The sequence below is a fragment of the Kogia breviceps genome, chromosome 9, assembly GCF_026419965.1.
Source record: "Kogia breviceps isolate mKogBre1 chromosome 9, mKogBre1 haplotype 1, whole genome shotgun sequence".
NCBI classification, from domain to species: Eukaryota; Metazoa; Chordata; class Mammalia; order Artiodactyla; family Physeteridae; genus Kogia; species Kogia breviceps.
Window position 1 is genome coordinate 47,029,983 of NC_081318.1, and position 15,419 is coordinate 47,045,401.

Here is a 15,419-nt window from a genome sequence, read left to right on the forward strand (position 1 = left end):
TTTGGATCTAGTATTGAGATAATTTTCACAAAGAGTATCATAGGAATATGGCCTTTTCTTTATCTTAAAGCAAAAAAAAAAAAAAGCTTCTGAGGGAGTAGAAGGGATTTTTTTTTTCTTGGTCTTTTTGTATCTTGTCCATCATGTGCCTCAATTGCACATGCACACAGTTATTTTTAGTCCCTTATAGTTTCTTTGTATTCTGTTGCTCCAGGAAACGTGTGTCCAGGTACAATCGCTGGAGCAAAGGGGCCCAGGTCCCAGGGCCCAGCCTGTCTCAGTTTGAAGTACATGGCGTAATACTGTATGCTTAAATGTTTTAGAACAGCTTGAAAGTGCATTCCTTATTCAGAGTAAGCTTATTTACATCCTTTTTTTTTCTGATTTATGGTATATTGTGTCATTATTCAGTTGTTAATTCTTTAGGCTTTGACTGCCATGTGACTGTTCTAGCCCATGGGTGTTGAAAGTAGGCCTTATGTGTGGGTGTCTCTTTCTTTCGGTTGTAAGCTCCACAAGGGCAGAAACTGTCTCTGATATGTTAATAATGATTGTGTTCATAGTGCCTAGCACAAAGTAGGCACAAAATAAATATTTTTTTGAATGATGCATAAATAAAAAGGAGAGTAAACTGGGACAAAAAACAGATTGTGAGGCCCCAGCCCCAGTCAATGATTCAGGCCTGAGAAATTGCATTTTTAACAAGTCCCAGGCCATGGTGTTGCTGGCCAAGGGACTATACTTCGTGCCACACTGACCTAAGCTAATCATGGGACTCTCATTCCCCTTGCACTATAGTGACTGGTTTAGCAATAAACATGGTATGCAATTCTGGCCAAGGTGTTGTGAGGGGATATATGTCGAGGGAGGGATTTCATAGCTATTAAATGGGACACGCAGGATGAGAAAGACATTGTCCTGTTTCTCCTTGAAGCCACCTTCTTATATGATGTTTGTCAAAGCCTGAGGGAAATGCCGACAAACCGAGCATGATGGAATAGAAAGAACGACAGCACCAATCTTGGAGATGCCCTACATTTGGATTTCTTGTTGAGATAATTAATGTCCCTATCGTTGAAGCCCTTTGCATCATAGTTTCATATTATGTGCAACAGATACTTTCCTGATGGATGAATCTAGTACTTCTTAAAGGTTAATGATCATCTCCTTACTATTAGAAGTCAGTAATCCATGCTCATGCAGCGGTCTGTATGGGCTGTTGGTATTATATTGACCTTGCCATGGACTTGGGACTTTGTGACTGTTCCTGATTGTTCCAAGGTGATCATCTTGACCATTCCAAGAGTCAAGAACCTGTTGGCCCATAAAACCTGATGGGTTTTAGCATGTGACCCCTGTGGAAAAGAAGCCATATCTCACGCACGCGCGCACACACACACACACACACACACACACACACACACACACACGTGCGCGCGCGCTTATTCCTCACTTGATCCATGGCACTCAATTCCCGAATTCCTGGCCTAAAGAGGTCTATTTTTTGCCTTTGTCACACGTCTTTTCTGCTTAGACTTTGGAGTCTGAGCATCTCTCCTTGGTGGGCTGTTTGGCCTGAGCTTCTGATTCTTGCAGCCCTACGTTGCCCCTGACAGTAATGCCCTGCTCCAGTCCCATGCCTCCACATCCTCCAAACCAGCCAATTAATGGACTAACCTGGGTTTGCCCTACCTAAGGATGGTCCTGCGTACAATAATCAACATTTGTACATTACTATCCAGTTTATACTGAGATTTTAGTTTTTATATCCAGGATCTCAACGGATCCTTGCGTAGAAGCACTCTGACAAGAAGGGGAGATCAGGTACTCTGTTATTATGCTCATTTTCAGATTAGGGAACTAGAACAAACCAAGATTATACCCATTGTGTAAATTAGGACATAGAAAAAATCAGGTAATTTGAGTGATCAAAAATCTATTCCAGTAATACCTGCTTAACTCTTTAAGAACATTTTGAAGTACACAATTTTTCAAGAAAGTATGCTAATGTTATAAATTTTCAGCAGCAATGAAAAATTTGCTCCCGTGGATGATTTATCATACATATGAAGTTTATAAGCCTATGAAAGGAGAGCTTTATGGGTTTTTCTTTAAAAATACAGGTTTTATCTTCTTTCTTTAACCCCGTTCACTGTAAATGTTTAGCATGTGCCATGCACCACATTGTCCTCACTGAAAAGCTCCCGTTAAGTTACAGGGACTCCTTAGTTGCTATATCCAAAGGGGACTCATCACCTTATTATCTTTTTTTAAATTTTCAATTTATAAGTCCAACAAACTATAACAATCACTTTATTTAAAATTTTTAAAAATTATTATTATTTTCTAGTTTTGGCTGTGTTGGGTCTTTGTTGCTGCGAGCGGGATTTCTCTAGTTGCAGTGAGCAGGGGCTACTCTGTGTCGTGGTGCACAGGCTTCTGGCTTCTCTAGTGGTGGAGCATGGGCTCTAAGTGTATGGGCTTTAGTAGCTGTGGCACGTGGGCTCAGTAGTTGTGGCTCATTGGGTCAGTAGTTGTGGCTTGCAGGCTCTAGAGTGCAGTCTCAGTAGCTGTGGCACACAGGCTTAGTTGCTCCACGGTATGTAGGATCTTCCCGGACCAGGGCTCGAACCTATGTCGCCTGCACTGGCAGGTGGATTCTTAACCACTGTGCCACCAGAGAAGCCCCACCTTATCATCTGTAGCAGCATTTGACCCTGGTGACTTCTCCATCCTTGAAGTTCTATCTTTCTCTGCTTTCTTCTTACACTCCTGACTCTCTGCTTCTTCCTCTGGCCATTTCTAACCTTCCTTTCAAAGTTCTCTAACTTTGCCTGTTCCTTAGACTTCATTGTTACGCAGGGACCTATTATTGGTCCTCTTTATTTCAGCTGACTATACAGTCTGATCTCATCCTTCTTTCTTGAGCTCCAAAACCATGTGTTCAGCCATTTGCTAGACATTTTTACATGGGTGAACCATTAGCACCATATGCATCCTGCAAACTGAACCCATGATTTCTCCCTGCTGAACCCCCTTTCCTTCCTGTATTCTCTTATCTTCCTAAATAGTCATTTAATTGTAAAAACCAGAAATGAGGGTGTCATTTGTGACTTCATCTGTTCAATCTTGGTATCAAATCAGTAAGTCTTGACAACCCCCTAAATATCTCTCTTATCATGACTCTTCTCCATCCCTCCTGTTGCGAGTCAAGTTCAGTTCATCATTGCCTATAACATCTTCTTGATTAGCTTCTGTCTTTCTAATCTTACATCCTCTGGCCTATCCTCCATGTGTCACCAGACCAGTCTTTCTAAGTTTGACTCATACTTGGCACACAAGGTTCCTTATTCCCTGGCGCAGACCTGCTTGTTTAATCTCATTCCCCCTCGTCTTCCCTCACATTTCATGTGCTGATGAAACCCAACTCTGGAGAGTTCTCTGAACTTTCCGTGCTTTCATGTGTTTACGGCTGGCACTTATGTACTCTGCCTGGGGAAGCCAGGGAAAAAGTCTCAGCAGAGAGGAAACTTCGAGTTGAGACTTGCAGGATGGGTAGGAGTGTGCGTGACCAGCATGTGGTGTCCACCATTCTTGATCCCATGGAGCCTGTACTTCAGTGGGAGACAGATGGACACACAATTGCAATACTTTGTGATAACTGATGGATTAGAAGTATGTACAAATGGCAGTAGAAGGCAGTGAAGGAGGTCCTGAGTAAGATAATATCTTTTCAACTCAGGAAAAAAATGACCCTGCCTTATTTGCATTTAAAAAGCAGCCAATGAAAGCAAACCCCTCCAAAGCATAGGGTCTAACATGGTGCCTCGCATGTAGCAAAATACATCCAAGTGGAACAACGAAATGGAGTAGGACATTGTGAAACGAACCTGAAGACAAGGAAAGAGTCCTTCTGAACCACACTCATGAGACCCTCTATAGTTTATCAACATGGACTTCGTTTGCCCTCTCATCCCCTCTCCTGAATGTTGGTGCTCTAGAGAACTTTGAATCAGGCCTCTGCTGTATTTCTCTGTTCTGGGTCCCTGGGCACTCTTATTCAATTATTACCTTGGTTCCAATGATTACCTCTGGTGTCGCTCCTAAATTCCCACCTCCGGCTTGGGTCTGTTAGGGCAATTGCTCATGAAATATCTCTTCCTGGAAATGTCACAGGTATCTCTATTTCATCATGTCCAACATGGAACTCACCATCCTCCTTACTTTTTCCACCCCTCCTCAAGAACCTCTGGCTCTCTTTGTGTTCATTTCAAGAAATATTATCTAGTTGTCAAATTAAGCAGTGTGGGAGTCATCGTCCTTGATTCTCTAATCCAATCTATAACCAAATGTTTTCAACTCTGCCTCCTAAATATAACTCAGTTCTGTCTACTTATCTCTGCCTTGATACCACCTGATCCAGGCTACGTCACCTTAGACTTACAATGACAACAACGAACATCCAAGTGACTCCCTGAATCTACCTTCACTACCCTCATCTGCCTGCATATTCTCTGATGGATCCACAGTCAAATGATCTTTAAAAAATGTAAACAAGATTGTGTCATTTGTTTCTTAAAACCCGTTAATGCTAAAGGCAATGTGGTGTCCTAGATTGTATCCTGGAACCGAGAAAGGATATTAGCGGAAGACTCATAAAATCCGAATACAGCCTGGAGTTCAGTTAGTAGTAATGTACTAATGTTGGTTTCTTGGTTTAAATAAATGTACTGTGGTTATATAAGATGTTAACATTAGGGGAAAGTGGGTGAGGAGTACACAGGAACTCTCTGTAGTATCTTTGCAACTTTTCTGTAAATATAAAACTACTCCAAAATTAAGTTATTTAAAAAAAAAAATTTGTAGCACCAGCGCCTTTTATGTTAGAGTCCAAAATCCTTAGCATGACCAGCTTTTGCTCTCCAGCCAAACTAAACTTATTATTTAATTCTTCCAGTGAGATAAACCTTTTCCCTGCCAGTATTCACAGTGTCTGGCCCATTAATAAGTGCTTGATAAATGTTGGTTGAAAATTAATGAACATTACATTTTAAAAAATCAAAAGATTGACTGTAAATTTGGGGATTTGATAGATCTTGGGAATTTGTAAGCTACCTGAGTTGGGTTTTCAGTTGGAGGCAGGATGGCCCAGGCAACACACCTGTAGTGGTGTGTGACTTTCCTCAACTCCCCGTATCTCCCCTCCCTCGTCCCTTCCAGGCTGCTGTCCTTGAAATTCTGCACCAGGCCACTTCCGAGCTTGGAGACCAGGTGCCCATTTATGTTAACGGGAGAGAGAAAAAGGTCTTCCCCCACCCACACTACCGCGTCCCGTCTCCCACAACCCACTTGTGGGCAATTTAACAGTGGGTTCTGGAAACAACGCTGCCTCCTTTCAGGTCTAACTACTAGAGTTATTCCAATGGCAGGAATTTCAAGCCAGGTAAGAGGAGCCACGTCAGGCTGCCAGATGGTGGGGAAGATAGGCATGGGTATCAGAGCAGGCTTCAGACTAAAGGCAGGTAGAGGGGATCAGGTGTTGTAATCACATTCGAGAAAAGGAGTCAAGTGAACCTCATTACACATTATAGAGCCCTGTTATAATAATACCCTTTATTATTACTCGGACTTGGATTTAACCCGGGACAAATCCTTTTCTCTCATGTGTCTTCCTTTCCCCTCCTAAGTCATTATTCTTAAAATAATGACGATAATAAGAAGTAACTATGACTAATTACTTTAGGTCGTCATTTCATCTAAGGTGTCCCAATCAGAATATTTTCAAACCCAGTTTTTCAGATACGCGAACTCATTCCCACGGTCATATGCAGCTGATAAGAGGCAGATCTGCTATTCAAAGTCAAGTCTTTCTGGCTCCAAAACTTTTTCTGCCCTCCTGCAAGTTGCCTGGGGTGATCTGCTCTAAACACCACATCTCTCAATGAAGTACATAAACACAATGGGTCTTTATAGAAAGGGAAGCTGGAGTATTGGAATCTGAATTGCAGGCAGGCTCCTCAGGAAGAAGCTGGATGAGGGAGCGTGGCCAGGAGGTGTGGACTCCGTGGGGTGTTTGTTTTCTCATCGTGTCTTGGTGATGGTAGACACTTTATTGCCCACAATCCATCTGGGAGCAGTGTTTCGAATATTCTGCCCTCCTTTCCCCCAACATCAGTTTCCTTCACGTCTTCCAAAATGATAGACAGAAGAATTTAATACATTTAATGCTTTTCCTTCCATGTACACTATCATAAATTACAAAGTATTGTTCACTTCACAAAATAAAACCATTTCCAGATAAGTTTTTGACAGTATCAAGAAGTACATAAGCTACAACAAACAAATCTGTACAGTTGGGAGGAACGATACTAGCAGGGACCAGGCAGAACCGTTCTGACCCCCGTGTGCCAGCAGAGTCCATCCCCATAGCCCTCAGCACTTTCTAGGATGATAACTGCACTGCCCTCTCCCCTTTCAGCTCGCTTATCACACAGTAATTCTCTTCTGGTCGCTGCGAAACAAGACTAGTGAATAATGACATGAATCATCTCAGATAATCAGAGGAAAAGAAAGACGTTGTAGCTGGGGTTAAGAAAAAAAATTTAGATTGACAGTTTCTGACGTTTTAAATATTTTACCTATGTTACAAAATATAGATATTTTGGTGTGGAAAGCTCATGCTCAGATAAATATACCCAATAAGATAGAACTATAGTAATCAAATCGTATTAAATTATTATCCATCAGAGTTACTTTGATCAAGGAGGAACATATATTTGTAAAAACCAAACATTCATTTTTTACTTTAAAAAACAGGCTTGTTTATAAAACAAAAATGAAGAAAATCAACAATGACTCTGCAGATTCACTTTTCATAAATACAGAAATATGGTGAAAATGCCACTTGACATTAACAGATGAATTCAGAATGCCTGCCTGAAAAGAAAGAAGTGCTAACTTTTTGCATGGCCCAGACATAACCAGTGTTTCCAAATCATTTTATGCAAAATGACCACGTTCTGCATGTTCTGTGATGTACACAGATATGGAAAGATTATGACCAATTCCAGAACATACTTTGGGATTTCACAAAATTTTTATGGAAAGAAAATGTGTGGATGTTTCAGACCATCCTACAATTGCTATAAACATACACCGTACAGACAGCAAAATGCCAGCGCTTAACAGCAAAAACTATCAAAAGCAGGGATAGAGGTGGGAGGTGAAATTTCATTGCAAAGCACTGATAAGGACAGAGGTATGTCAAGATAATACTGCATTCATGGTAAACTTTTCAGGGATCGCAGCAAGAAGGCAGGACAAGGTACACAGGGTAATAATCAATGCACTGCATTGAGTTCTATTTGCTAAAATAAAGTAACATTCTTGCAGCTAAAATAAAAATACATTTTACAATATAAGTTTCATTTAACATTTAACATATAGAATTGTCTTCTTTTTGTAAGTGGAAAATGTATAACTGTATCAAGTACCTCTATGAATTAAGTTCCCTTTTATTACTGAAAAGACTGAAGTTTAAAGGTCTACGTTGTTTTTTAATAAGTTAAAGAAAGATTTATTAATCACTCTTCCAGCAAAACAGACATACGAGGCACAGCAAAGACCTAGGCGAGGGCTTTTTCTCACCCTCATCCTTGCTGTTCTCCTGTGGAGGGGGCCAGTGTCTATGAGACACAATAGCCGACATGGCGATCCTCTGTGGTCCAGGAAATTCCACCACTTGTTTGGAAAAAAAATCAAGTGTAAAAGATGTTTTTATTTCTTTAGCCTTATCAACTTAGATGGGGGCTGGGGCCATTCAGCTCACTTCCCTGGTGGATTAAAACAAAACATCTTCGTTTTCTATTAAAATCTGCACAATCAGCTTTTGGTACCGCATGTCATGGAGGGTGGTGAGGGTACTGTCCTCAGGGGGCCTCATCAGGGTGGGCCCAAATACGATCCCCAGATTTTCAGCATTCATGAAATTGTCCTTTTCATTCAGAGTCACCCTGCAAGACAGACATATACAGAGAGGCATTATACAGACTCGAAGGTGGATTTGTATACTGATTATGAACTTCTCTGTTTTGGGAATTTGCAAAAGAAAATTGAGAATTGGAATTATAGGGAGGTATTTTTTAAAAGGTAATTTTCTGACTAAAAAAAAAGTTTTAGATTATTGACATTGCCTTCAGCCAGTAGAAGTGAACTACTAAGTCAATCTGGTATAGACACACTTTTTAAAATTATAAAATCAGTCCTTCTTATTAAATAAACGTGGAACTCTCATTGAGGGAATATTGGTTTGAAGGGGCAGTAGATTATTAGGTGGCCCAAAGTGCATACAGATTTAGTCTAGGCTTGTATGGATGTCTTGTTTTCCCCTCTTGTCGCTGTCTGCTGGTCTGTATGCTGGCAAACCAGGAAGCTGAGGGCAGATTCCCTGTCTGCTGGCAGGTCTAGTGCCTGAGGAGAAAGGTCAAGCCATCATCATGGGACTGGGAAATGGCTGGAATGTGGCCAAACAGAAAAGCAGTTGGACATTATTTCTAGTTCCCACAGGATGAGGGCTGGAGCAGTAATTATTGTTGGAATTGAAAATCGTCATTTCATCACTAATCATTAGGGAAATGCAAATCAAAACTGCAGTGAGGTATCACCTCACACTGGTCAGAATGGCCATCATCAAAACATCTACAGACAATAAATGCTGGAGAGGGTGTGGAGAAAAGGGAACCCTCCTACACTGTTGGTGGGAAGGTAAATTGGTACAGCCACTGTGGAGAACAGTATGGAAGTTCCTTAAAAACTAAATATAGAACTACCATATGATCCAGCAGTCCCACTCCTGGGCATATATCCGGAGAAAACCATAATTTGAAAAGATACATGCACCCCAATGTTCATTGCAGAGCTATTTATAATAGCCGAGACCTGGAAGCAACCTAAATGTTCACTGACAGAGCAGTGGAGAAAGATGTGGTACATATACACAACGGAATATTACTCAACCATAAAAAAGAATGAAATAATGCCATCTGCAGCAACATGGATGGACCTAGAGACTGTCATAATGAGTGAAGTAAGTCAAAGACAAATATTGTATGATATCACTTATATGTGGAATCTAAAAGAAAATGGTACAAATGAACTTATTTACAAAACAGAAATAGTCACAGATGTAGAAAATAAACTTATGGTTACCATGGGAAAGTTGGGGGGAAGGGATAAATTGGGAGATTGGGATTGACATATACACACTACTGTATATAAAACAACTAATAAGGACCTACTGTATAGCACAGGGAACTCTCCTCAACACTGTGTAATGACCTGTATGGGAAAAGAATCTAAAAAAGAGTGCATATATGTATATGTGTAACTGATTCACTTTGCTGTACACCTAAAACTAACACAACATTGTAAATCAACTATACTCCAATAAAAATTATTAAAAAAAAAAAAAGAAAATCCTCATTTCAACATCCAGGTTCAAGAACTGCAAAGCCTTTAAAAGATGAAGTTCAAACTCCAAAGTTGGCTTAATACCTTCCAAGTAGAATAAAATTATGATCTCTCTGATATTTTGCTTTAAGGATTTAGGTTTTAGGATGTTCCTAACAGATCTAAAAAGGATTACATTCTCCAAAGAAGAGCAAAATAGGATTAACACATGTTTAGGTTTTGCACAGAAGGCCATCCCTTTGTGTTTATTCTCTTGAAGCTAATTAAGACTAGCCATTTAGCATTATTTTAGGAAGGGTAATTCAGCTTGCTTACCTTCACCTTGCAAAGTTAAGAGGGAGGTAAGAAAGAGGACATTCTTCACTTTCAAAGTGCTCATATTTCCCCACTAAGTCAGGCACCACACCTGACCAAACAAGATGGCTAGCAAACCCACCATAGTAAAAATACTAAATAATTGGCATTTAAGATTCAACTGGCACATGTCAGCATTTCTCCTGATAATGATACTTTGCCTTCCAAAGTGTAACAGTTGGACACTGAAGGAAACAACTTAGAGCTATTTAAAAGCCACACTGACATTCAAGTCTTTTTTTTAAATCCAAAAATTACTTGTACTCTTAAATTCAATAAATTAATCAGGGACTTCCCTGGTGGTGCAGCGGTTAAGAATCCGCCTGCCAATGCAGGGGACATGGGTTTAAGCCCTGGTCCGGGAAGATCCCACATGCCGCGGAGCAACTAAGCCCGTGCGCCACAACTACTGAGCCTACGCTCTAGAGCCCGTGAGCCACAACTACTGAGCCCATGTGCCACAACTTCTGAAGCCCACGCGCCTAGAGTCCGTGCTCCGCAACAAGAGAAGCCACCGCAATGAGAAGCCCGTGGACCGCAGTGAAGAGTGGCCTCTGTTCTCTGCAACTAGAGAAAGCCTGCGTGCAGCAACAAAGACCCAGTGCAGCCAAAAATAAATAAATTTTTAAAAATAAATTAATCAAAATGGGACTCTTCTAAGCTACATGTTACATCCCTGATCACGTTGAATATGAGCAGGAGTATTTACATGTTTTAAAGGTAGAAAAATTAAAACCTCAATGCCTTAGTGTTTCTACAGTGTTCTCCACTTGCTTCCTTTCACTTACTGAATGGATCTGTAAGTTGGTATAGACAATTATTTTTTTTAATCTATGAATGGGCTGTTGCCATGTAACTTCCAGAAACACAGAGGAAGGCACACAGAAGCACCCTGATCCTTCCAACATCTCAAAGACCAACTGATTGACTTCACTATACAAGTACAGTGAAGGAAAGAGATCCATGGTTTAGGTAAAAGAGTCTGGAACCAGAGACTTAGTATCCTGTGAACACCCATCTCCATCTGTCTCACGTGCTCTCACACAGATAACCCAGTGTGTAGCCCTCTGTGGTAGGTACCCTCTGAGATGGCTCCCAGTGATCCCCGCCTACTGGAATTCATACCCTTCTGTAACCCCCTCCCCTAGAGCATGGGCTAGACCTAGTGACTTGCTTCTAGCCCACAGGGTATATAGCAAAAGCAACGGGATATCACTTCTGAGATTAGGTTACAGAAAGACTATCTTTCCTCTTGGGTGCTCTAGCTTGCTTGCTTGCTGTAAGGGCGGCCAGCTGCCTATGGGGAGACCCGTAGGACAGGGAACTGAGGGTGGCCTCCAGAGAACAGTCAGCAAGAGAGGCCTGCCGTCTAACAGCCACTGAGGAACTGAATTCTGCCAAACACCATGTGACTGACCTCGGAAGTGGATGCTCCCCGACTCAAGCCTTCAGAGGAGGTTGGAGCCTGGCTCTCAGTTTGACTGCAGCCTCATCAGAAACCTTGAACCAGAGGCACCCAGTGAAGCCACCTGGATTCCTGATCACAGAGACTGCGCGATAATAGATGCTTATTGTTTTAAGCCACTAAGTTTGGGGGCAGTTTGTTCCTCAGTGATAGATAATTAACATGTCAAGTAAAACAAGCGATCAGAGTGGGAATGTGCTTGTCCGGAAGGAAGGCAGCCTCAGGAAGTTGGGACTCTCGTGAGCAGGAGGACGAACGGAACACAGAGCACAGGCTGGCACGGGAGGAAGACGCAGAGGCGGAGGCAGTGCAGGCAAATGGTTAGGACAGAGTAAGGGCCATGGCTCACCCTGGGTTCCAGTCCTGGCTTTCCTGCATCTCTTTGCATCACTTATTGAACCTCCCCAAGTTTCAGCAATGTCATCTAACAGTACCCCCCTCATAGAGATAACACATCTAAAGTGCACGGCGCAGCCCCTGCCACAGAGTGAGTGGCTGGCAGTTATGACTGGAGAAGGCGGCCTGATTCACTCTGAAGGGAGGTCTGTCTGCTCAGCGGGTCGGGGAGGCTGTGAACTCTTCCTGATGCATTAACTGCTCGGGGCAGGTGGGGACTGCAGAAGCGGCGCCGAGGAGGTGTCAACTTACTTCTTTAGGTGGATCATCAGGTACCGGAGGGTCTCATAGTGGGCAGGAGGAAGCAGCATCAGCACTTCGTGGACCGCTTCCAGCCTCTCATCCGCACTGGAGATTTCTGTGAAGATCACACATAATGAGTATTCGTGCAGTGTTGAACCATGAACGTTTTCAGGGAAGTAACAAGAAGTTTGGTTTGTTCAGGTTGCAGAAAAAGGGGCAGTCCACTAACATTTCCCGTAAAGTAATCGACGTGTTCGTGTCTTGCCGTATTCCAGAAAAGGGTTTGAGGCTGGGGACCACGTGCGTATTGAACGTCCACTGGCTGTGTGGCAGGAGGCTGCCCACGGTCCTTTGCGCTCCAGAAATCTGCAGGCCTGTAGATGCTCGCTGGTGGCACATGCACCGGCTGTGCTTTGCCCATCTTCTGAACACTGGATTTGCTAGAAAACTCACTATCCCCAGCTTTAGTTTAAATGGGACCACACTTGGGAGCGTTCTCTTGAAGTTGCCTACCAGCTCTTTCCGTGGCAGGCTTCCGTGACGGAATCCACTCTACAATGCGAGGGCACTGGCAGGTGAGCCAGCCGACTCAGTCTGCACTGATGGCACTTTTCACCAGAACGTTGGCATTGGTTAATCCTGGTGTGCCGTCCAGGTTAGGAAGTAGATAGTAGGTACATTAACAATGGGAGGAAGCATGCATGCTTCTGCTTTTTAGGACTCTGATAGGTACTGGCAGCCACTCAAATAGAGCTCCCCTGGTCATTCCTCCTGGGGCAGAAGGCACCCTGCTGCCAGAACCTTCTCTCCCAAGACCACCAGGACCCAGGAAAGAATGCTCTCACCAGGGAGTAGGGCCACAGCTCATCTGGAAAGTACACCTTGCACTAATCCCATCCTGCCCATGTCTCTCCCCATCAGGCATCGTGTTATTATATTTAGCAACACATACCTTTTTTTTTTTTTTTTTTTTTGTGGTATGCGGGCCTCTCACTGTTGTGGCCTCTCCCGTTGCGGAGCACAGGCTCCGGACGCGCAGGCTCAGCGGCCATGGCTCACGGGCCCAGCCGCTCCACGGCATGTGGGATCTTCCCGGACCGGGGCACGAACCCGTGTCCCCTGCATCGGCAGGCGGACTCTCAACCACTGCGCCACCAGGGAAGCCCTTAGCAACACATACCTTAAAAGTTATATTTTTTTAAATAAAAAGTTCCTTGAGGTGTGCTTGACCTCTACGTCATTCATTCTAGCGCCTGAATCTCCCCTTCCTCACTATGCTCCTGGACAAAGTGTAGTGCAATTCCCCCCACACCCCAACACACATATACACACTATGGTTCTCTCTCCCGACAGTGGTGACCCAAGTGCCAAACCCTGAATGAGCAGCTATGGACTGATGGAAGTCCAATGCTGACGTTCCATCCCTGGACCCGTGAGCTCAGCTCTCCAAGCCTAGCTTTCCTCCTCTGTACAATGGGATTAGAGGATGTGATTCATCAGGTAGATGGGAAGATTCAACAAGAAGATATTGGTGAGAGTTCCTAGTATAGTAGTTGACACAGTATATTCTGGGCCTATTACTAATTTTGAACAGCATCAATGTGCAAAACTTGGGGTGTGACTTTAATTGATTACAATGGGATTCTGCCTAATAGATGAAAGTAGTTAATCTATACAGTCCTCATTGAAGAACGTCTGATTGTTTGCTGCAGAAACATTCTGCTTTCAACATATAACAGGGGCTACCCTGGTGGCGCAGTGGTTGAGAGTCCGCCTGCCGATGCAGCGGACACGGGTTCGTGCCCCGGTCCGGGAAGATCCCACATGCCGCGGAGCGGCTGGGCCCGTGAGCCACGGCCGCTGAGCCTGCGCGTCCGGAGCCTGTGCTCCGCAACGGGAGAGGCCACAGCAGTGAGAGGCCCGCGTACCGCAAAACAAAAACAAAAACAAAACATATAACAGAGTAAGCCTGACTGCTGGTTCCCAGCATAGAAGAAACGATGGGGAGAGACAGAACTGCCTGGCACCTAGCTTCAGCCGAGTAGAGCTGGCATAGTACTGGGTCAACTCAGCTGGTGAACTATGCCTGGTTTTCTCTTAACTGTACCATTGTGCCCTCGCTTGGCAAAGCGAATCCTCATGCAATAATTTAATCAGGTCTGAGTTTTAATTTTCTTGAATTCAAAAGCATTGCACTTAAAACTTTGGTGCCATTAAAAAATTAGTTCTCCATACTTACTTGCTGCATCTATAAATTTGGAATAGGTATCATAGGTGATGACAGGAATGGGTAAGTCTCTGAAATACAGTTTAAGGGCTCCAGCGATGATGTTTATGTCTGGATAGATGTTGGCAGATATATCGGCCTTTTCACCATCTGAAAAACAATCAATGATCCAATTCCTAATTAGGACCTTATTTCACCAAGTTAAAGCATGCCCAGAAAGAAAAAAAAAAAGATCCAACAATGAATGCTCCTTTACAAGTTTCAGCTGACTACTTTGGCTTCTAATAACGCTGAGATGCAGGAAGTAACAAAAGAAGTTTGGTGAGAGGGATTTTGGGTCTGAGGGTAAGTGCAGCCAAAAAAGTAGTGAAATAGACTTAAAATAGTTCTTTGGGTATCAACCCCTTGTAATTTGCTAAATAGAAATCTAGCACAGTAATTTATATTCTAGACACAAAGGTTCATAATAGGATAACAATCTAATTTGAAGTTAAAAAATCAAGAATCTCTTATTTAGTATTCTTTGGACTTGGATTTGAAGATCACATACAGAAAATAATGGTTGAGTATCTTCAGTTTCTAATGTCTCTTTCAGGCCTTCTGAAGTTTCTTTTCACTTGATTATTTCTCCCCTAGTCCCTAGGACTTTAATCTGGGAAACTTTAACATTCCCTCATGTATAGGTAATGTTATATTTCTTACTATTTTTACAATCATTCTGAAGACATTTTTTGACTTTTTGTTTTACCATTAGTAAATATCAGTCCAATTTAATTGTTGCAGTCTATAAAACTTTTTGGATAGAAAAATGTTTCAATCATATAGGGACTATTAGCATTTTCCTTTATACAGAGAATTGAAAGAACAAATGCCTCAGCAAATTTGGTTCAGAGGATTAAAAAAGCTCCTAATGTATAGAAAACAGTAAGAGTGTAGCAGATATGCCATCTGATCCCCTTATTTATGTATTTAACAAATATTTATTGAGAATCTGCCATGTGCCAGGCACTATTAAGCCCTAGTTCATCAAAGAAGAAAAGACATATGGTTGTCCCTCAGTATCCAAGGGGGATTGGTTCCAGGAACTTCCCACTGTGTGGACACCATAATCCAAGGATGCTCAAGTCTCTTATGTAAAATGGCTTAGTATTTGCATATAACCTATGCATATCCTCCAGTATACTTAAAATCATCTCTAGATTACTTACAATACCTAATACAATCTAAATGCTACATAAAGAGTTGCCAGCCTATGGCAAATTCAAG

At 42.5% G+C, this 15,419-nt stretch overlaps 1 protein-coding gene across 1 annotated transcript in view; it reads right to left on the reverse strand.

The window, feature by feature from the left end:
• Positions 1-6,201: 6,201 nt before the first annotated feature.
• CHN2 (chimerin 2) overlaps positions 6,202-15,419 on the reverse strand; it is a 321,413-nt gene continuing 312,195 nt past the window's right edge. Inside the window, exons 11-13 of the mRNA XM_059074355.2 lie at positions 14,166-14,303; positions 11,936-12,041; positions 6,202-8,012 (exon numbers count right to left, since the gene is read on the reverse strand). Coding sequence (XP_058930338.1) covers positions 7,841-8,012; positions 11,936-12,041; positions 14,166-14,303 — 416 coding nt within the window. The 3' untranslated portion in view covers positions 6,202-7,840. The remainder of the gene's footprint in view (positions 8,013-11,935; positions 12,042-14,165; positions 14,304-15,419) is intronic.